The 20,662-nt window shown below is 45.9% G+C and overlaps 1 protein-coding gene across 7 annotated transcripts; it reads right to left on the bottom strand.

Annotated features, from left to right (window-relative positions):
- Positions 1-77: 77 nt before the first annotated feature.
- On the bottom strand, positions 78-15,583 carry CRYZL1 (crystallin zeta like 1). 7 transcript variants are annotated; one of them, XM_042020644.1, is made up of 16 exons: positions 15,146-15,266; positions 14,856-14,942; positions 14,051-14,122; positions 13,154-13,231; positions 12,602-12,674; positions 12,148-12,192; positions 10,838-10,906; positions 9,619-9,752; positions 8,724-8,835; positions 5,763-5,786; positions 4,718-4,816; positions 3,598-3,719; positions 3,261-3,366; positions 1,789-1,834; positions 1,246-1,387; positions 78-446 (listed from the first exon to the last, which is right to left on the bottom strand). In XM_042020644.1, the coding sequence occupies exons 3-15, from the start codon at positions 14,114-14,116 to the stop codon at positions 1,288-1,290; spliced, it is 1,074 nt and encodes a 357-aa protein (XP_041876578.1). In that variant the 5' UTR covers positions 14,117-14,122; positions 14,856-14,942; positions 15,146-15,266; the 3' UTR covers positions 78-446; positions 1,246-1,287. The 7 variants fall into 7 exon arrangements, with proteins under 7 accessions (XP_041876578.1, XP_041876579.1, XP_041876577.1 ...); XM_042020645.1 differs by lacking the exons at positions 78-446; positions 15,146-15,266 and adding an exon at positions 15,484-15,583 and having other exon boundaries at positions 966-1,387; XM_042020643.1 differs by lacking the exon at positions 78-446 and having other exon boundaries at positions 966-1,387; positions 14,861-14,942; positions 15,146-15,267.
- Positions 15,584-20,662: the final 5,079 nt, after the last annotated feature.

The following is a 20,662-nucleotide window of genomic DNA, read 5'->3' as shown; positions in this document are numbered from 1 at the left end:
TCTTTCACCTGCAGGTTTGTCACTTGCTGTCCTTGGTTTTTAAACTTGTTAATTTCTTGTTTCATCTGCTTTACTTTGGAAACATTGAAGCAAAACTGAGCAACATCAGGGAAAAACTCCACAGCTGGGTACAAGGCTTCCGAACCCGTGCGGGGCTCCCGGCCGATTCACGCGCTCCGGACCGTGTGTGCACACGGGCACAAAGCACCTCTCCTTTCCGAGGCTGCACTGCAGCACGCAAGGATAAAACCAGAGTCACTCCTGATTTCATCAGCTTGCCCTGCATCATTTATCCAGCACCTCCTCCAGGTCTGGTGAGTGAGAGGAGACAGATCAAGTGTGGTTCTGGATAATCTATTTTGTCTCAAATTTTCCCACTCCCGACACTGCTTTGACGTGCCCATGTCCATGGTTTGAGCCATCCACGGTGAAAATGAGCAACGTAGCTGAAAGATAAAAAAGTATTTTCGCTCTCAGAGCATGTAGGAAGGCACGTGCTTTGAGGAAAGAAAAATGCAGTTCATTCCCCACTGCTGACTTGCAGACAGGCCACAATCATGGATAATGCTGGAGAGACAGACCTGGGCTGTGCTGAGGTTAAAAGAAGGGAAGTGAAAGTGCACAGCACAGGGAGATATCAAAGGTAACAAGCTACATTAAGTGCCTCAAACATCTGACTCACACAATTCCACCAGCCTGGGGACTCTGGATTTACCAGGTTTACTGCCTTAGTGCTGAAAGGAAGGCAAAGAGCTGGAGGAAACTCCTGCTGTCATTACCACATCCTTCCCTTCTGGCATCCTTGCCAGCCTGGATAGTTTTGCCTGTCCTTTGCTTGAATAACCATTTAAAATGTGGATTAAGGTCTTTAAGTGTAGCATTTGGTCTCAGTGCACTCAAAAGCAAAAGGTAACTATAAAGGTAACTACTGGCAGGGGTTGGAGAAAAAAAGACTAATAAACCCATCTTTTTTTCCCTCTTTAATTTCTTAGGGTAAACCAACAGCGACTGAGTTTGCCTGTAGATGTTTCTGACATTTGTAACTGGGGCAGGGCAGACAAGATTTTTATTTCAAGGCTCCTTCTTTAGAAGCTGCTGATGGGAACATTCTGCTCAAGGGAATTAAAAAAACCCTGAAGTCATGGAAGCTTCAGAGACCATTTGTGCTGAGGTACAAAGGATGTTTAAATTCTGTTTACAGAACTGCCTGCAAGTGTACGCTGATTTACTCCACAAATACATTACATTTCTTTATCTTCCCCAGGCTGAGAAATCAGAAGTTGTGTGTCAGAACTGGATGACTTGTCTCTTTCTTGCTTGATTCTTCTGAACTATTTCCATAGAAACTTTGGCTTCGTACAATGGGATCGGTTCATCCAGCTGAGGCCTAAAAGGAAACAGTAAAAAGTGCTGGTGAGCACACTCAGAACAACAGAAATGTCACAGGACAGATTTTACTTCCACCGTGTCAACCTCCCTCCTCCAACAAAGTAACAGTTTTATGGCTTTGCTCCAAAGCACAGAAGAAGGGAAAAGCCCCAAAGCTAACAGCAGCCACGAGTCAATTAAAAGACACCCTTCTTGCAGGGGGAAAAAAAGGGGTGGTGGGGAGGGTTCTGCTCAACAGCCATTGTTATCCTGGCTTTAAGGGAAGGGATCTTCCATTCCTACCTTATTATGGGAGTCCTCCTATCTCCTGAAGCTCTGCTTAGGAGTGTTAGTGCTGGCAAGAGTTTTCCAATGCTAATGCTGAATTAAAAAACCCACAAAAAACTCCACATCTCTCACCTGAAAACGCTACTTGATAATTTCTCCATGATATCTTCTAGGATGGGTATCCAAGAGGACTGTTAAGGAACAGCAACAGAGCTGGAGAGAAATCTCTTTACAATCACATTTGCTGGTCAGAGCCCTGTACTGATACAAACCCAGCAGGATCAAGGCAAAATGAAAATGAACCTCAATTCCAGGCTTTAGATCAGATTTTTGCACTTGTTTCTATATCAGAAACCTCCTTTCCTGAAACAGGATGCAGAAATGAAATATGGAATATTTCAATTATTTCAATATGCAAATACTCAGTATTTCAATATGAAATACAAGTGCAGCCTGCACTAGTACAACATCAATCAATCAATCAATAATCAATGGCAAAATGGCAAATCAATAATCTGTGCAAAATGAAGAGAACAGATTTTGGGACCAGGTAGCTGTTGTGCCTATTCATACAGGCACCTGATAAAAAGCCAAAATGGAGCTGAGAACACAGCAGAGGCTGGAAGTTCTTGGAGCACCACTGCCATGTGAGGGGTCTGCGAGTTAATGACCAACAGCCAAGACAGCACAACACACAGGGCTGTATTCAGTCTTTGTATGAAACTCAAACAATAAGGTTCATCCTTCATTTTAAGGGCAATCAGGTTGACATTTGAAGCTCAAGTTCTTTTAAAAAGTGATCAATTTGTGATTTCTTCAGATGACAGTAATGCCAGATGCTCCAGAATTTCACAAGATACACAAGTCCCTAAAGCCAAAAGCACCCAAACCTTCCAGGGCTGAAAAAGTCCTGCCTGGGGAGCTCAGTGCAGCTGCATCAGCCCAAATGTAGGAGACATTCCTTTTCCTTTTCCCAATCCACATTTTCCCTCCATAAATTTTAGGTACAAAACAAATCAGTACATTTTATGTACATAACATCTCTGTACATTGCAAATAAAGGAAAGGTTAGGAAGCCAAAACACTTCCACTTTTGCAGTGAACACGAGTGCATTAAGGTTACAGGTGATGTGTCTAATGCCCAAAAGCACAACAACAACAACAAAATCCAAAATGTCACTTGCATAAAATAAAAACTTACAGAATCAAATCTTCAATTAATTGGTTCAATACTGAACCAAAATAGTGCATTTTTTCCCCCAGAATGGATGTTTTGCAGCACTACTTTTAATGAAGCTTGTAGAGACATTTTCAAGGCCAGGTTGGATGGGGCTTGGAGTAACCTGGAGAGTGGAAGGTGTTCCTGCCCATGGCAGGGGGTGGGGTGGGATGAACTTTAGGGTGCTTCCCACCCAGTCTGGGATTCCATGATATATTTAAAAGGAATGCAGAAAATACCTTAAAACCTGAGTGTCTCTTATTCTTTAGCTCCACCTTTCAGCTGAGTTGCAACACTGGGCAGCAGAGAACCTCTCAGTGGGATTTCCCAGCTGTGCTTTCACTCCTATGAGCAGTGAGAATTCCACAGGACCACCAAAGGATATCGAGATATTTCCCCTGCTGCACATTGGACAAGTTCCAGATCTCATCGTTCAGGAAGGACACTGTGGCTCCCTTAAGGAACAATGAATGGCTGTCTGGAGGATCCAGCTGAAGCAAATTGAAGAAAAAAGAAAAATTCTATTTAGTTCCATTTTCCTGTGAAAAAATAAAGGTTAAATGGTTATTTAATAGAGATGGTTAAACCAAACAAAAACCCACCCTTTGCCCACTCTTAAAAGTGAGGAAACTTGTAACACTGATGGGTTGAAAGGAGAGTTTTATGTGTCTGTATCTCTAGATTCTGTGGGACAAATCACTCCCTGACACAGGCATCTTTACCTGCAGGTTCTTTTCCATCGTTATCCAGTGTCCCCCAACCCCAAGCAGAGTGATGATGTCGTGTTTGTGAGGGAGCAGCTGGGATTTGGAAGTTGGTTCATCTTCAGCACTGTATAACCTCACTGGGGAGCGAGAATAAATTCATTTGAGCTCAGAAGAAAATGTAGAAAATTCAATGTGTATTTATTTCCACACACTTCAGTGGAAATCTAAGTTCTTTGGTTGTTTCAATTAAAAATCATTGAAAACTCTGAATTTATTATTTTATTTATACCCTGAATATTTTATATACTTTATTCAGAGTAATATTTTATAATAGCTCTGAAGTTACTATTCAGAGGAATATTTTGTTTATATATATAATATAAATAGCAATAACATAGACTAGCAATATAACTTATTTTATATAGTATGTAACATATTAGTATATATATTATACATAATACAGTATAATACATAAAATGTATAAAATATATATAATACACAAAATGTATAAAACATATAATACATAGTATATATAACATAATGTATAATATATACAATACAATATATAACACACTATAAAATAGTGTTATATATACTATATATAGTGTTATATATACAAAAGAATAGTACATATAATATAAAATAATATATAATTAAAATATATAAATGATATAACTATATACTACTATATCTTTACATACTATTTAGCTATATACTACCATATATTTACATACTATTATATATAAATACCTATCAGCAATGTTATATATAGAATATATAACAATAGCAATAAATAGATATAATATGCAGTATAATAATATGTAATATTTTATTTACATATATTTAATTTATATTACTCTGAATAGTAACTTCAGAGTTTTCACCTGTTAGAGTTGGTTGCCAATACAGGTTGACAGTGCTGTTAATTAGGGTTAATTTCTGTATTCAAACAAGGCAGTGTAAACATTGATGTCACAGCTCCACTCTTTGAACCCATTTTTTAATTTTAGGCAGAGGAATGTTTCAGCCCCGTTTAGCGGCTGCCTAAGAGATGTTTCCACTAGTGGGTGATAGAGGAGCTCTGTGGAACAACGCACAGAAACGCCCAGGGAAGCAGGCACTCCCCCGGGAGTACCTCCGGCATCCAGGACGATGTCCACGCCCAGCCCGCCCGTCTCCTCCAGGCAGCTCTCGGCCACGTCAATCTTCCCATGGGACACGTCGATCACTCGGCCTGCCGGAGCAGGACACGGCGTTAACTCCAAAAAAGCCAACTTTAGATCCATGACAATGGAGTTTAGATGCTCAAAAACGAGAGCTCGGATTCCAAGCAGCACACGCCGTTTCTGGTCTGTGCAGGTGCCACAAATGGGTTTGCAGCCACACCCAAAAAACCCCTGGCACTCCTTTTTTTTTTTCCATTTTCAACCCAGTGCAAAATCAACACCAAACAATATAAATGCAGAAGTTCAACTCATGAGTCTGTTGGCCCAAAAGGATAAAATGTGGCACTCTAAGATTAGAAATTCTTCTCTAAGTTCATTCTTTACTATTCTTGTGCAAAACTACCAAGTCCTGGCTCTCTGGGTCATTCATTAAATGTTTAGATGAAGGGATTTACATCTGCTCTTGAAATATTGCTGAACTGAAAGCCACCAACACATTTTGCTGTCCTGTATCTATGATGCCCTATTTATGGTTGGTTATAAAGAACCACCGAATCAGGAATGAGAGAATCCCAGAATGGTTTGGGTTGGAGGGACCTTAAAGCCCATCCAGTGCCACCCTGGCCATGGCAGGGACACCTCCCACTGTCCCAGGCTGCTCCAAGCCCCAATGTCCAGCCTGGCCTTGGGCACTGCCAGGGATCCAGGGGCAGCCCCAGCTGCTCTGGGCACCCTGTGCCAGGGCCTGCCCACCCTCCCAGGGAACAATTCCTGCCCAAGATCCCATCCAGCCCTGCTCTCTTTCAGGCAAAAGCCATTTTTAATATAATAACAATAACACAAGGGCAGAGAAGGAGCAGCTACTGGTTTTGTTTCATCATTATGAGGAAGAACAAACATTTAGAAACTAAACAGGCCAAAAACTTCACAGCAAAATGAGAACTGAAAGAACATCAAAGAAATTTGGAGGCCCATTTCCAGAGGCTCCTGGCCTCAGCTCTGATCTGTACTTACCCACCAAAGGCTGCCGGCCTCCTTCTGGAATGTGATCCCAGCAGCAGGGAAGGAAGGAAGGAGGGAAGGAAGGAAGGAAGGAGGGAAGGAAGGAGGGAAGAATAAAGGCAAGGAGCTGGTCATTAAGGATATTAACAAATCATCAGTTAATACCTTGGGTTTAGTTCTTTTTGTCACTTCAAATCCCCAATTAAATCATAGGATGCATTAAAATCCTAAGTCATTCCCTCTCTTTTTTTACTGAAGTCAAATGATTTCACTAGAGACAACACACGGTCAAAATTTACTGAAGATAGGATAATAATTAATTAATTAACGATAGTCACATTCCCCATATGCAAATAAACTCCCATAATATACTTTTCTTCTTAGTTTTCTTCAGTGAGGAAGTTAAAAGATTTTCTTTAATGGGGCAATTTGACATGGTATTATTTCTGCAAATAATTTCACCTTTTGAAAATAACTCTGGTTTCAGAGGCCCAAAGCCTGACTGTCAAAAAGAAAGGCCAGAGTTCCATAAGTTTGACTATTTTCTCCTTTCTGTTTAGCAAAAATGTCCTTAACTCAGAACAATAATTCAAACAGTACTTATCAAAATCCTGGTCAACTTCCTTCCTAAAAAATGCTGAAAAAAGTTCTCACCACTGTGGAAAAGGCCAAGCAATAAATTGTAATATAATTTTCCATCATCCTTTGTCATTTATATATTTCTCACAGGACATCTGTAAATTAGTTCAGTTTCTTCTGCTGTGACTTGCACAATTTCCAAAGCAACATTTTTCTGACTGGCAAAACTTCAGTCTCTCTCCTCCTCCACTGTTTGGGAGGCACAGAAACACCAGGATTCCACAGCCTGTTCCCAGAGTTTGCTCTCCCCCAGGAAGTTCAGCTGCAAAATTTAAGCCCTGTCACCCAGAGGATGTGCTGGGGGTTTAGGGACTGTGTTCAGGAGAGCCAGGACATCACTGGTGGGTTCTTAGCAGAGGCATCCCCTGACAGCTCAGTGCTGGTGGCACAGAAAAAAAATCTCACAAACCAAACTAAAAAAATAGCAGGAGGTGCCCTTGGGAGCAGAGGAAATATCTGTGTACGTAAAGATACTTTTCCTTGTGTTCTCTAACAAAAACTCATCTCATTACTTAAGGAATATTCTGTCTCCAGCCTGAAACACAGACATTAAAATGTCAAAATCTGTTAAAATCCCCTCCTTCCTTCTATTATAATTTTTACTCCAGAGATTACTGAAGACAAAAAAAGCCCCATCCTGTTGGTCCTGAACATTACCAGGAACTTCTACTTCAGGCACTGGAATCACACTGATTAACAAACAAACCAAAAAGCCTGAACACTTTTAAAAGCTTTTTGCTTTTGCACTCAAACTGTTTCTCTCTTTAATGCTGTACCCAGGTTCTATTTCTTTATTTGAAATAAAGTTGCAGTTATCATTTTTTCCCCCTCAGCCATTCCAGGAAGCAGCTTGGTATGCTCAACGATGATAACACAAACTGCTGCTCACTGAAAACTTTGCCAAAAACTAACCAAAAACCCACTGAACAGCACAAAACTAAATATTCTCCACCCACAGACACAAGAAGCCACTTAGAGCTTGGGTTACTTAGGATCTATCTGATATTAACATTCAAAGAACTTTAAAATGCTGTAAAAAGTGAGAATGAAATTGCCAAGTCCTTTCTTAGCTCATGAATTTTTCATATAATTAGCAAAATATACCCATAAAATATTACAAAAGGAAGTTTTAGGTCTTTCATATTTCCTCTTTGGCCCTGTAACAGCTGGTGCAACAAGGCTCTGCATAGCAACAGCATTCCCAAAAATCCTCCAGTTCTGATGTCTGCCACCACTACTGGTGCAGTAAAATATACAAACACAGAGACAGTAAAATAGGCTGCTGAAATAAGGAAAAAATAGGGGATTTTTTTGTCAAACTGCAAAACCAGAGTTAATATCAAGCTCTGGAGAAATCAGCCTGGCAGGTGCTGCATTGCCAGCACCATCACCTCCTGCAGCTGATTTCCCCCAGCCCAGGGGGGCTTTGGTGGATGCAGCTGTGACCATACAGATGTGGCTGCACAAGGCTTCCCCCCAAAGGCATTTTACAGCTGCTGCTCTGTAAACTTCAGTGAATGACAACAAAAAATCATACTCTGAAAAAGAAATCTGGGGATTACACTGCAGCACTTGGTATTTGCAGGAGGAAATAGCAGGCACCAGTTTTAACCTTTTGCTGCAATCCAGCCAGACTTGACAATCCATCCTTTATTTTAGAACTGTCTGAAGAGAGGAATATTCCACTTTCCTCCACAAAACACCATTGAAATTTTGATCAGAAAAGATGCCAGTAGCTCCTACACAGAGTATTTTCTCATGTTACTTTCAGAGGAAAAAAAAACCAAACTTGAAGTATCAAAGAGAAGAAAGGGAAGAAGTCAGGGAAGAATGCAAGTGTTGTGTGTGAAGCCAAGCTCCTTTAGAAAGCAGGAGAATGCAGAGCCTGTGCATGTCCAGCTCCAGCTGTGCAGTACCTGAAGCTTCATAAGCACTGCTAGGAGTAATCTGAGCCTGCTGAGTACTGCATGTCAGGTGTGTGAGCCCGGGCACACACTGGGACAGGGGTGAGTCAGCAATCCTTCCCTCTGCCCACAGCAACCAGTTCAGCAAATGAAAAGATTTCCTGAGCACTTAGGCCAAAAGCCAGCACTCAGCACTACTGGAAAGTACTGCCAGTCATTACAACTTAAATGGAGAATAAAAATGCCATTAAGTACAGCTAAACCAGAAATTAAATACCTGTGGAGTACAGAACAAATCTGAAAACTATTTAATTAGGCTATTTATCAATTTGTATTTAATTTTTACTGAAGTAAGTCTCTAGACCAGATAGAAGAAAATATTTTGAGACTTTTTTTAGGACAAACTTTAGCACTGAAGGGTAAAACTCACCCCCAGTAGGTCTGAGCCTCTCGAGGTACTGCTTGTCCTCCAGGCTGTGGGCAGTGGAGATGACTTTGGCCCCTCTGTGTTGAGCCAACTGAATCGCGATGGTACCAAACGGCTGAGAAAGGAAAAGCAGGTTCATTGACTAATTTATTAGTTCATTTATTTAGAGCAACAATTTGATGTTGTTTAAGAACAATTACATTGCAAAGGCCACTCAGGAGAGTACCCAGAAATGAACTTACTCCTGCAACAAAACACAGCTGAACCAAGAATTGAATATTCCTGGATCTGCTTCTGTCCTAAGTGAAGCCAAAACAAATCTTTTCAGTGACTGGGAAGCTCTGAATGAACTTTTAGTCATTAACTGGTTCTTGTTGTCAACAAAATAGCTCAGATTCTACTTTAATTACCACAGCCACCTTCACTGCAGTTGGAACTCGGAGCTTGAAGGAAGAAAAGCTCCAAGGAAAAAGCCCCAGCCATGTTTACATTACAGAGCCTTGGCTAAGGAAGCCCCACATCTTCATTAGCACTAAGAACTGCAGGGATGCAACTCCCATTATTTCCATCCAAGAAAAGGTAAAAAGCAGAGCTGGGAGAGGACTGAAAAATAAGGCATTTTCCTGCAGTCATCCCTGAGGACTCAGGGCAAAACTGTGCTGTTGTGGAACACTGGAACACCCTCCCACTCTGCACCCCCCACACTCCAGGCAGGACAATACTCCTGGCTCAGGATCTCACGTGGGAGGGCCCTTCCTGCAAATCCATGAAATGAAGGGCACTGCCAGCAGTCCCACAGAAGCCCTGGTGAGTCCCACTGTGAGAAATGCAGGGGCCATGTGCTAAGGGAGTTATTTGCACAGAGGGAATCTGTGATTATTGCCCAGCTGTTACCCACACTTGCTCCATCCAGGACGAGGACACTTGTGCCAGAAGACACCTGGGACAGGTAGTGCAGGGCCGTGTACGCGCGGAGCCCGTCCCGGACCGTCCCGGCTGCCTCTGCCCAACAGACCTTCTGTGGCTTGTGAACTGAGGGGGGACAAACACACACACACACACACACACACAAAAGAGATGGTAAAAAACAAAAAGCCAGGAAATCCCTGAGGCTGATTTAGCAAAACCTGCCACAGCGAGTCAGGAAGACTCCGCCTGCAAACAGCTCAACAACAGCAACTCCTGTTTCCCTCTCATATAGTAAGAAGCCATGGAGAGGATATTTTACCATATTTTACACAATGAAAGTAGGGATTCCATTTTGGTATGACCAAGTTTAAAGGAGCCACCTCATAGCTACGCAGCTGGAATTCATGAGCAGTCACAGAAACAACAGGACACGAATGTAGATTTTAGAATCCCAGATTGGTTTGGGTTGCATGGGACCTCAAAGCCCCTCCAGTGCCACCCTTCCACTGTCCCAGGCTGCTCCAAGCCCTGTCCAACCTGGCCTTGGACACTTCCAGGGATGGGACAGCAACAGTTTCTTTGGGAAGAGCAAATTTTGAGCAAAATAATAGCTTGCTCAAGGTAACAAACTGTTGGAAGAAAGACAGGGACTCCCACATTTAGTATCCCACTCATCAAAGCAATTTGTGCCCAGAAAGGGAAAACTGGAAGGTCATAATAATGGAAAACAATGTTTCAATATTAGGCTTTCCCTGACCCTCATCCCTGAAAATTCCTTTCTCCAGTTCCAGTCTGCTTGTTGCATCCTATCTGTTAGCCTGTTCCCAAGTGTTGTTGCTGGAATGAGTCAAAGAGAGAAAAAAAGCAAATTTCTCCTCATTAAATTTTTTGACAGATTAGGAAAAAGTACAGCAACAATGAAGCAACAAAATGGGAAATTAAAAGGGAAAAAAAAGGGAAAGGAAAAGAGTCTGCTTGTGTGGTTTAGGCCATTGTGAACTGTGAAATGGTGACAGCAAAGAAAAAGACCTTGAGAGCATTGAGGGTTCAAATTGCTGTGACTTGGTGGGGCAGCTGGCATGTTGGAATGTTGGAATGGAAGGAGTGTGCCCAGAGGTCCAAGGTAAAGGGCTCCCTGTTAGAAAAGCTAGACCGAATTCTACAGATACAGTAAAAACAATTATTAGCAAAATGTATCATTTACATACCCAAATAATGCTCGTGAACCAGGATAACTTCACAGACACCAGACTCCTCAGAATCCAGGGGCAAAATTCCTGGGAAAAAAAAGGAACACGGACTTAAATCTCACACAAGCAATCGTTCCAACCAAAGCACTCTCCCAAGGAATTCCCTGGTCCCACTTGGCCTGGGTTCTGTCCCCTCCTGGCAGGTTTGGGACAGGTAAGAGAACCTGGCCAGGTCCTGCCCAGGGTGTCTGTGGGGACGAGGCGGGTCCAGAGGTGCTTCTACAGCACTTTGGGATTGAGGGAGGAAGAATGGGGACACCACCAAGTGCTTTTTGGTGCTGTAGGTGTCATTTTTGTCTGGTGATGTCTGAACTCATTCCACACCCTGAGTGTTCCCATTCCACAGAGGATGGATCTGAGGCACGGAGCAGCCACCCCACAGCCCCTCTCCCATCCCAATTCCTGAACGTGTGGTTCAGCAACAAAGGCACAGAAAGAAGCAGAGGAAGAACACATGGGAATGTGGGAGTGCTAAAGAGCAGGAATAGGAAAAAGGACGTGCAGGAAAACCGAACTACCCAGGGAAGGCAGAGAAAGCAAAGGCAGGGTAGGCAGAAAAAAACCCTCCATCCTGGTCATAACTGAGCTTTTTACCTTCACTGGCCACAGAACTCTCCTGAACAGGAGGTTCTGGCACCTGCTCTGTCTCCTGGATTAATGTCCCCTCCATCCCAGGGAAAACCATTCTTTTCTTCCCTCTCCCACACAAATCTCACACTCCATTTAGACCAAAGGGCTTTGCCTAGCACATTTGGCTGCTGTGTCCAGTCTTTCACAGTTCCCATTAAAAATATGCTTGTGCACACCTGGAGCTGTCTCCAGGGTTTATCCAGGGAATAACCAGTCTAGAGGAGCTGCCTGGAGCAGCTCTTGTGCAATGAGGGAATAATGCAAGCAGGACCACAATCCCCACACACACATTCTCCCCACATCACTCTCCACTCTGTCCTATTTTCAGAACTTCAGTCATCCTCTAATCCTTTGATTCACCACACAAAATATAAACAGGTGTGAAAGAATGTCCCTAAGAAATAACTCTTCTCTCCTAAGGCATTCATTCACAATTTGTTGGTTAATACAACACCATATTTCAAATCCTAAGAGAACATTCTTAGAACAAATTTTCCATTTATAAGTTATTCATGTGACAGCAATTTAATTTTGAAAATATATGGTTAATTTAGCCTTACCAATTATTCTAACCTCAGTCATTCATTATAAAAAGATGACTGACTGTCAGTTGATGAGGCAAACAAGCATTAACTTACCCACCACTTCGTCATCTGGCTGGAAAAAGGTCACCTTGCTTCCAACTCACCAAGGAGAGGTGAAAAGGAGGAAAGAAGGGAAGAAGATAAATATTTATAGCTGGAATGGGATGTGCATTTGGAAGCACTGGTTATCACTAGCTCACAAAACTAAAGATACACATTTCTAGTGAAAAAAAGGAATTCTATTGATTACACACATACCAAGCCCAAGTGCTGAATTCCCTAAATTTCAGCACCTCAGCCACAGAGAGTTCCATGCAGGCACACCCAGTGTGTGTCTGAGAGCCAGGCTGGACACTCCACCTCAGGGGAGGGGCCCCAGTGCAGCACTGGGAGAACAATCAAGGAAGCAAAGAGCTCCTGCTCCTAAGGTGCCCTACCCAAAGAGGAGTTCTTTGTTCTGACTGTAATCCCTGCTCCCTCCCCTCCCTGGGCACTGACACTCACTCACCTTCCAGCACAACTCCCGAAATCTCTCGCCCAACAGGCACAAGTTCCTTCTTCAGTTTAATTTCTGACAGGAGCTAAATGGAAACAATGCTTCCATCAGTCTTGCTATAAGGCTCTACCCTTGCATGTTTATTATCATCTTACAGTGTTGGATCACCACAGTAAGCTTGGGCCATTATCAAATCGTTATCTAAGGGGAAAAAGTACACAAATTCTTCAGTCAATACTAGACCATGGCATAAATTCTGTATTTAAATTTAAAAGCACATTAAAAAGCAGGGAGTTACTACCAGCCAAGCCAACCTGTGACTTAGAGTGCAGATGAAGATAAAAGGGATTTACTGCAAGAGATCTCACACCTGACAACTGGTCTGTCTCCATCAACTAGGAACCAAATTCCAGATGCTTTTTATTCAGAGATGTGCAAGAGCCCCAGAGCAGTCCTGTGCCCGTTCTCAGCAGCAAGGCCACAGCCTCAGCTTGTGCCAGTCACTAGGCAAGGGCCATGGAAACCACAGACACCCCCAGCTTCTACAAAACACCGAGCAAATACCTTTGTATCCATCCAGCTCAGAGCACAGGCTCTGACCTGCACTTTCACATCGTGGTCTCTGGTGGGAGGAAGGCTCTCCTAGGACAGATTCACAGTTGCTACATTAGACAATGGATGTGCCCACGGGAGCTTCTCCAGCTCCTGAAAGCACTTCCCCACTTTTCAGATTGTTTTGTAGGCAGAACAGGCAGGTTTTTTCAAGGAAAAGAGGATTACCACACTATTTTGGATACATCTGTATTACTATTATTATTACTGCTATTATTATCCTCCTCATCATCATTATATTATGATAGTATTATTGCAAAGTGGTCACTAGACCTTACTTACCATTATAATCATCATTATTATTATATTACTATATTATTATTGCAAACTGACCACTAGACTTTACTAAACCTCATCAGACAATGACATTATTTTTCTGTTGAGGCCTTTTTTTTCCCCTTTATCTGAGGCACAAATCCTGACAAACCCACTGAGGTCAATATTCAAGTGCAAAATGAAGTCCAAATGGCATCAAATAAACAACCCCTGTAAGAACTGTTGTTCTAATCCCAAAGCTGATAAATTCCTCAAGCTCTATTTCTACTTTTTCAGTGACCAGAAAATTCAGCCAGGAAATGTGGACCCAGGGTTCATTTTTCATGCCTGCAAAGCTTGTTTGTAAAATTTGGACACCAAAACTGCAGAGAAATCCAGGACTGGTCTTGGCAAGTGCTGCCTGATGAAAAAATACACCTCCCCTCCCTTCCTTTGGCTGCCTGTGTGTGCAAGGATCCTACCAGCCCTCTCCCAAGCCTGCGGAAGATTTCAGTGCTTCAATTCCCCCGTGGCATTCAGCCAAACTCTCCTCTCCCACTCCTGATGAACAGAGCTGTTCTGATGGGAACTCACTCTTTCCTGGAACACAAATGTCATTTCCTCTCCAGGAGAATTCTGCTGACCGTACAAGGCCTTCATAGCGACCTGAAAAAACACAGCAACCAAACGGTGACATCTGCAGTGTCTGTAGGGCAAACAAGGAATTAAAGCCCTGCTAAATTAAATTGGAACACTCTATAAGAAACACAGCAATTGTTTGCAGGCAATTTGAGTCTTTGTGATACAGAAGTTCTAAACCAGATCAACAAGTTTAGCTGGCCATAGCAGAGAAAATACACAGGACTGAGGATCACAGAATCCCAGACTGGGCTGGGTTGGAAGGGACCTCAAAGCCCACCCAGTGCCACCCCTGCCATGGCAGGGACACCTCCCACTGTGCCAGGCTGCTCCAAGCCCCAATGTCCAGCCTGGCCTTGGGCACTGCCAGGGATCCAGGGGCAGCCCCAGCTGCTCTGGGCACCCTGTGCCAGGGCCTGCCCACCCTCCCAGGGAACAATTCCTGCCCAATCTCCCATCCAGCCCTGCCCTCTGGCACTGGGAAGCCATTCCCTGGCTCCTGGCCCTCCATGCCTTGTCCCCAGTCCCTCTCCAGTTCTCCTGGAGAATCCCTTCAGGTATTGATAAACGTACAGCAGAAAAGGCATTGAATGACATAGGATTTACTGATGGGTGCCCCATGCAGTACAGGGAATCTTTGCCACCCAGCCATACAATTCAGACAGGGGCAGTGCAAAGGGAATACAGGGAATACAGGGAATACAGGGAACACAGGGAATACAGGGAACACAGGGAATTCGAGTCCAGGAATACAGCGAACCTTACGTGTGACTTCACCAAAAATCACCGCTTGGGTTTCTGGTCTCCTCTCCCGACACGGCCCGTGTCGTCCTCAACAAGCAGGAACCTTTTAGAAAGGAAAAAAAATCCCAACAAAACTGAGTTAATAAGGAAAAATGAAAGCATGGAGCAGAGGCAGGAAATCATGCGACCATTATTGCAGCACTAATCCCTGAGGGACCACCCCGAGACCCCGCACATGTCGGGCCCGTGTTCGCTCCGCGACCCACGGGCAGCCTCCTAAGGGCTCCGAGAGAACCCGCCCCGCACCGAGAGGCTCCAACAGGCCCGGGCCGACCCTCAAGGGCTCAGGGGCTCCGGCTCCGCGCGACTCCGGAACGCCGCGACGCGCCCGCGGTTGCCATGACGCTCCTTCACTTCCGCCTCTCCTCTCCGGCACCGCCCCCTCGGTCTGCAACCAATCACAGCCCCTGGCAGCCCCGACAGGCTTGCGATTGGTCTTGATGGCCGCCACTCATGGTGAAAGCTGGAGCGCGATTGGACCCCGCGGATGTCACTCATTCCATGAGACGAGGAGGGAGGCTACGGCGCCCGGGCGGCCTCTGGGACGTCGCCAGGGAGAGGGAGGGGACGCCACCCGCAATTACCTCACGAATTAACACCGTATGCACAACGAAGGCCCCGCGCGCAGGCGGCGAGGAGGGAGCGCGGCCGCCCCTCACCGCTCCCAGAGGGCTGACCCCCTCAGCCTGGCAGAGCCGTGATTGGTCGGGGAGGCGGGTCCTGCCGCTGTTCCGGCCTCTGATTGGTGATCTGCCCTGCCCGTCCCGCGGGGGGCGGGCGGAGGCCGCGCGTCAGAGCGGGGCTGTCAGAACCCTGATTGGCCGGAGGGGGCGGGGCTCTTCCGTTTTTCCGGTCTCTGATTGGTGGAACGCCCTGCCAGTCAGGCGGGGGCCTTGGCCGCGCGTCAGTACGGCGGCCGCGAGGGGCTCCTCCCCCTCCCCTCAGACGGGGCGAGGGCGGCGATGGCGCGTCCGGCGGAGGCGGCTGCGGGTGCCGCTCCGGCCCCTCCGGCCCCTCGGTGCCCTGGCCGCGGCCGGGGCTGTGAGTAGGGCCCGCACAGACATGAGGTACGGCCTGGCGGGACGGGGGCAGCGGGGGGCGCGGGCTGCGAGCGGCGGCGGTTCAGCCCAGGCCGGCGGGGGGGCAGCGCCTCAGCCCCTCACGGTGCCCGGGTGTGTCGCGGTGCCAGGGCCCAGTTTCTGCTCCTCGCTTCCTTCGGTAGCCGGGGCGGGCGGTGAGTGATGCTGCGCCCCTTGCTGTGGCCGGCTGCCTTCTCCTCCTCCTGTTACCGTAACGTGTGGCGGTACCGCCGCAGGGTTTCTTCAGCGCCTTAAGTCACCTTGGTCCCGCTGCGTCCGGCCGCTGCTCCCTGCACCCGCTGCGCCCTGAGCGAGGGGAAGGAGCAGGGCTATCCGCTGGGAATGCCATCCCTGGGGAGTGCCCTCCGTTGGGAATGCCATTCCGTGGGAACGCCATCCCTTGGGAGTGCCGTCCCTTGCGGCTTGGAAAAGGGCACCAGTGGAACGAGGAAATGTTGTCGGGGCGTCGGGAAAAGGAAGCCTGTCCATGGATGGGGTTGTGTCCCTGTGTGTGCCTCTGCCTCGGATGAGCAGAGAAGTTTGTGGATGACATTCCCTGTGGATAGCTTTTGTTCTGATTCAGCTGCTGCTTTATTTGGGGTGAAGTATGGGGTTTGCTTGCAGAAAACAACGTTTTCTGTGAATTCTGTCTTTCTCTGCCCCATGAAGGGAAAACACTACCATGGCTCACCAGAGAGTATCGTTTAGTAAATAATTCCTATTAGCAAACCAGCTAGCATTTCAGGTGGGAGAGTGTGGTCCTTCTTAAAACAAGAAACACTCTGTCCTCCTCTACCTCTTCCCACTGCCCAGTTCCAAAGTGCTTTTTGTTTACAGCTTATATGGTAATAGCTGTCGATATTAACTAAATATATATTGGAGTCAAGCTCCAAATGGATGCATTTTCTTTAATCAAAAATCCAAACTGTATTTTGGGTGTTGATGACTCTGGAGAGTGTTACTCCACACGGTTTCCTTCTTTCTTTTACCTTTTGTTGTAGTCACCTGTGACTTCCATTGCTGAATACGACCTGGTGATGTTCTCACACAGGAAGCTTCCTTAGGACCTGAGGAGCGGTTGGAGCTGGGCCAGGGCAGGCTCAGGCTGGAGAGCAGGGAAAGGTTCTTCCCCCAGAGGCTGCTGGGCACTGCCCAGGCTCCCCAGGGAATGGGCACGGCCCCGAGGCTGCCAGAGCTCCAGGAGCGTTTGGACAGCGCTGCCAGGGATGCCCAGGCTGGGATTGCTGGGGTGTCTGTGCAGGGCCAGGGGTGGGACTGGGTGATCCCTGGGGGTCCCTTCCAGCTCAGGATATTCTGTGATAGTTTATAGCAGTGAATTGATACCAAATTCTCCTTTCTCTTTTGAAATTCCCCCACTGCACCCCCAGAGCCCTGCCTGAGAGTCTGAAGTGTGGGAGGAGGACTCTTGCATTTCTCTGCACCCCCATTCCCAGCTGCAGGAGGGGGGTACCTGCCTATGGATGCTGAGCAGGTGTCCTAACTGCATCCCAACTACAGGTAGAGAAAACAGCTGCATTTTCTGTTCCTTCAGAGCTCAGGCTGTGCAGCTATGGCTGTAAATCCCAGCAGGCTGAGCCCGTCCAGCCTGCGTGATAAGCCCTGGTGTGCCCTCCCTGATTTTGGCAGCCTGACAGGGGTCATGCTTTGTGCAGACGAACGGTTTCCGAACAGTTTCTCCAGTGTCTGAGGCTCAGACTTCCCTGGAGCTGAGTGGGCTGCTCCCTGCACTGGCTGCCTCACAAACCACACTCCATTCTTTCAGTTCCTGTGTTCCCTCTGTAATATCCCACTGTCTTTCATTCCACACAAGATCCTTTGCAGAGTAGCTGTGTTGATAATTTTCCTTTATGTCCCAATTCTTAGATGAAGTAAGAATTGGGGTCTCAAAGCCGTGAGCTGCAGAGCCTGTTCCGTCTCTTGCTGCTGTTTGGTGCCCTTTCCTTAATGCCTCTAATAATGCAATTAGGGTAGATTTGGATTCAGGAAAGAATGTGAATCTAGCAGTGAAATAATTCTAAATGATGACGTTGAATAGCCTTTTCTGGTCTGTCTTTATACTCTAATCAGGGATTGTAATTTTAGCTTTTAGTAGGATGACAACAGGGAAAAGAGTAATAGAAGAATAAAGAAAAAAAAGTTAAGGAAAAGACAAGCAGTGGGTTGAGGAATGGGGAGATCAGCGGAGTGGAAGTTTTCTGTAAGAAATCCTTCCCTGTGAGGGTGGGCAGGCCCTGGCACAGGGTGCCCAGAGCAGCTGGGGCTGCCCCTGGATCCCTGGCAGTGCCCAAGGCCAGGCTGGACATTGGGGCTTGGAGCAGCCTGGGACAGTGGGAGGTGTCCCTGCCCATGGCAGGGGTGGCACTGGATGGGCTTTGAGGTCCCTCCCAGCCCAGCCCAGCCTGGGATTCTGAGGTCAGGAGTTACCAGCCACATTTTCCTGTGCTCTGTGCAGTAGCAGAGCAGAACGAACCAGCAGCAGATTGCTTTGAGGGGCGCGTTTCCGCTGGGGGCGGCTCAGAGTTGACCTGCTTGGAACCAAAGAGTTGTGAGGGGTTTTGGTTTCTTTTACCATAAACCAACCCAAGGGCTGCCTCAGCTGCTGTTGTGTGCTGGGAGCTTCGAGTGCTCATTGCTGTTGTGTTGGACACAGCTGCTGAACTTGGGATGCCCCCTCCACAGCAACTTGGTTTTGTTTTTACTTGCCAAGCATGAAATTGGGGTGGGGGGATGGTGGACAATCAGAAGCAGGGTCTAGGCTGAGATCTGGTGATAAATGACTTGTGCACAGAAAACCTCACTGTGAAATGCTAAAACCTCTGTGGGATTTGTGGGACAAATCTGTTACCCTCTGTTAAAAGTGCACTTTGTATAATTTAAAAAGAATATACTGAATTCCACTGATTATTTTTGGCTGGCATTGTCACTATAGGCATGTGTTGGGATTTTAATTGCAGATGGTAGGATTTATAACGGTATTTGCCAGTCCCTCATACAACAAACATAAGCTGTGAGGTTTTGGAGAGCACGTGGATGTGTCTGATGGATCCACCTGTCTGGAATGAGTCTCTCTCTTGAGCTCTGTGTGTGGCAGGGCTGGAGGTGGTCAGGTTCCTGACAGAGAAATTCCAGCTATAGCTGCAGGAAAGCACTAATTACTGATAGTAATTAGAAACTAATCTCTCCTATGCAAACAGGGCATTGTCTGTCCCCTCCAGAGGATCAGCTTCTTGACCAGAATAGAAAATTTCTATTTAATAGAAATTAAATAATTTTGAGTAGGAAGGAGTGAAGAGAGGTATCCTTGGGCATTCCCAGGAAGAAAGGGTATTCTAGTTTTGATGCAAAAGGTGCATTTTTACAGTATTCCCTTCACTGCAATCAGTCAAAACACAGAAAACTTAACTGACATAATAAATCCTTGGTTTGGTTTTCTCTTATCAAACTTACGTGTGTTGGATATTGTATTTTACTTTTTCATATGTTGTTTTTAAGGTAATTGAATTAATTAGTGTTAGTGTCCAAGTGGACATCATTTCTCTGTGAAGTCAGCTTTTCACAAGTTGTGTGGTAAAATGTGTGTCTGGGATTCTGAAATAATCATGAGCGTCTGAAACCTCAGTCTCTGCTGTGTGTTTCTCTTCCACAGCAGTTTCCAATCTCCTTTCCTTGCATTGTCCCTCATGGTTGTGTGTGCCCACAGTTGTGAGAGCTGACCTCTCAATCCTGTGAATTTAAGAGTAAGGTTTTGTGGGATGGCAATCCTGGAAAATCAAGGGCTTGATGGTATATTCCATATTACAGGTAAATATACTGCTACTAGTAATGTAGATTAGCAAACCCTAATGACACTATTAAAATTATTTCACTGCAGACTCATTGTCTTAAAAGTTCAGGTTTTCCTTTGTGTTTTGATCCTTCGGATTTCCATGGAGATTCTCTCCCTCAATATCTTTGAAGGATCTAGCCCTGGGCATGACTAATTGGCTGTAAATGACTGGGCAAGGGTTTAGCTTTGCATCATCTCAAGGTACAGTTTTACTTGCTTCATAGAAATGCACAGTTTGTAGGAATAGTTATTAATATACTTTGAAAATACACAGAACACCTGGATTTAAAACCTGTGGTTCCTGAAGGAGGGTTCCCATGGAGCCACCTGGAATGGTTGGCACCTCTCTGGAGGACTCAGAATGAACCTCCTCTGGAGCACATGGATTTCTGTACTTCCATACAGAACTGTAAATATTTACAGCATTTAAATATTCCTGTAAAATAATCCAATCTACCAGAGGGCAGGGCTGGATGGGAGATTGGGCAGGAATTGTTCCCTGGGAGGGTGGGCAGGCCCTGGCACAGGGTGCCCAGAGCAGCTGGGGCTGCCCCTGGATCCCTGGCAGTGCCCAAGGCCAGGCTGGACATTGGGGCTTGGAGCAGCCTGGGACAGTGGGAGGTGTCCCTGCCATGGCAGGGGTGGGGCTGGATGGGCTCTGAGGTCCCTCCATCCCAACCCATCCTGTGTTAGAATCACACGTGCTGTGAGTGTGTAGTCCAGGTTTCCCAACCTCCCCCTGGGATTCTGCGGGGCTGCTGACATCCAGAGGGTGCCCATGGCAGAGCCGCTTTGGGGAAACAAGAACTTTTAGTCTTTTCTCCCAGTACTTCTAAG

Source organism: Corvus kubaryi, unplaced genomic scaffold, assembly GCF_017639235.1.
Source record: "Corvus kubaryi isolate FWS band 111438036 unplaced genomic scaffold, C.kubaryi_AGA036_p1.0 37036, whole genome shotgun sequence".
Taxonomy (NCBI): Eukaryota; Metazoa; Chordata; class Aves; order Passeriformes; family Corvidae; genus Corvus; species Corvus kubaryi.
The sequence above is the reverse complement of the archived record's forward strand: the minus strand, read 5'-3'. Positions and strand labels throughout refer to the sequence as shown.

Excerpts from the sequence above, each read along its gene's own strand:
- CRYZL1 (XM_042020645.1), bottom strand. The coding sequence starts at position 14,116 with ATGAAGGCCTTGTACGGTCAGCAGAATTCTCCTGGAGAGGAAATGACA. Across the intron at positions 5,787-8,723 it reads GAGGCTCAGACCTACTGGGG|AAGGAGGCCGGCAGCCTTTG; the intron begins GTGAGTTTTACC and ends ATCACATTCCAG. Across the intron at positions 1,388-1,788 it reads TTATCAAGTAGCGTTTTCAG|GCCTCAGCTGGATGAACCGA; the intron begins GTGAGAGATGTG and ends GTTTCCTTTTAG.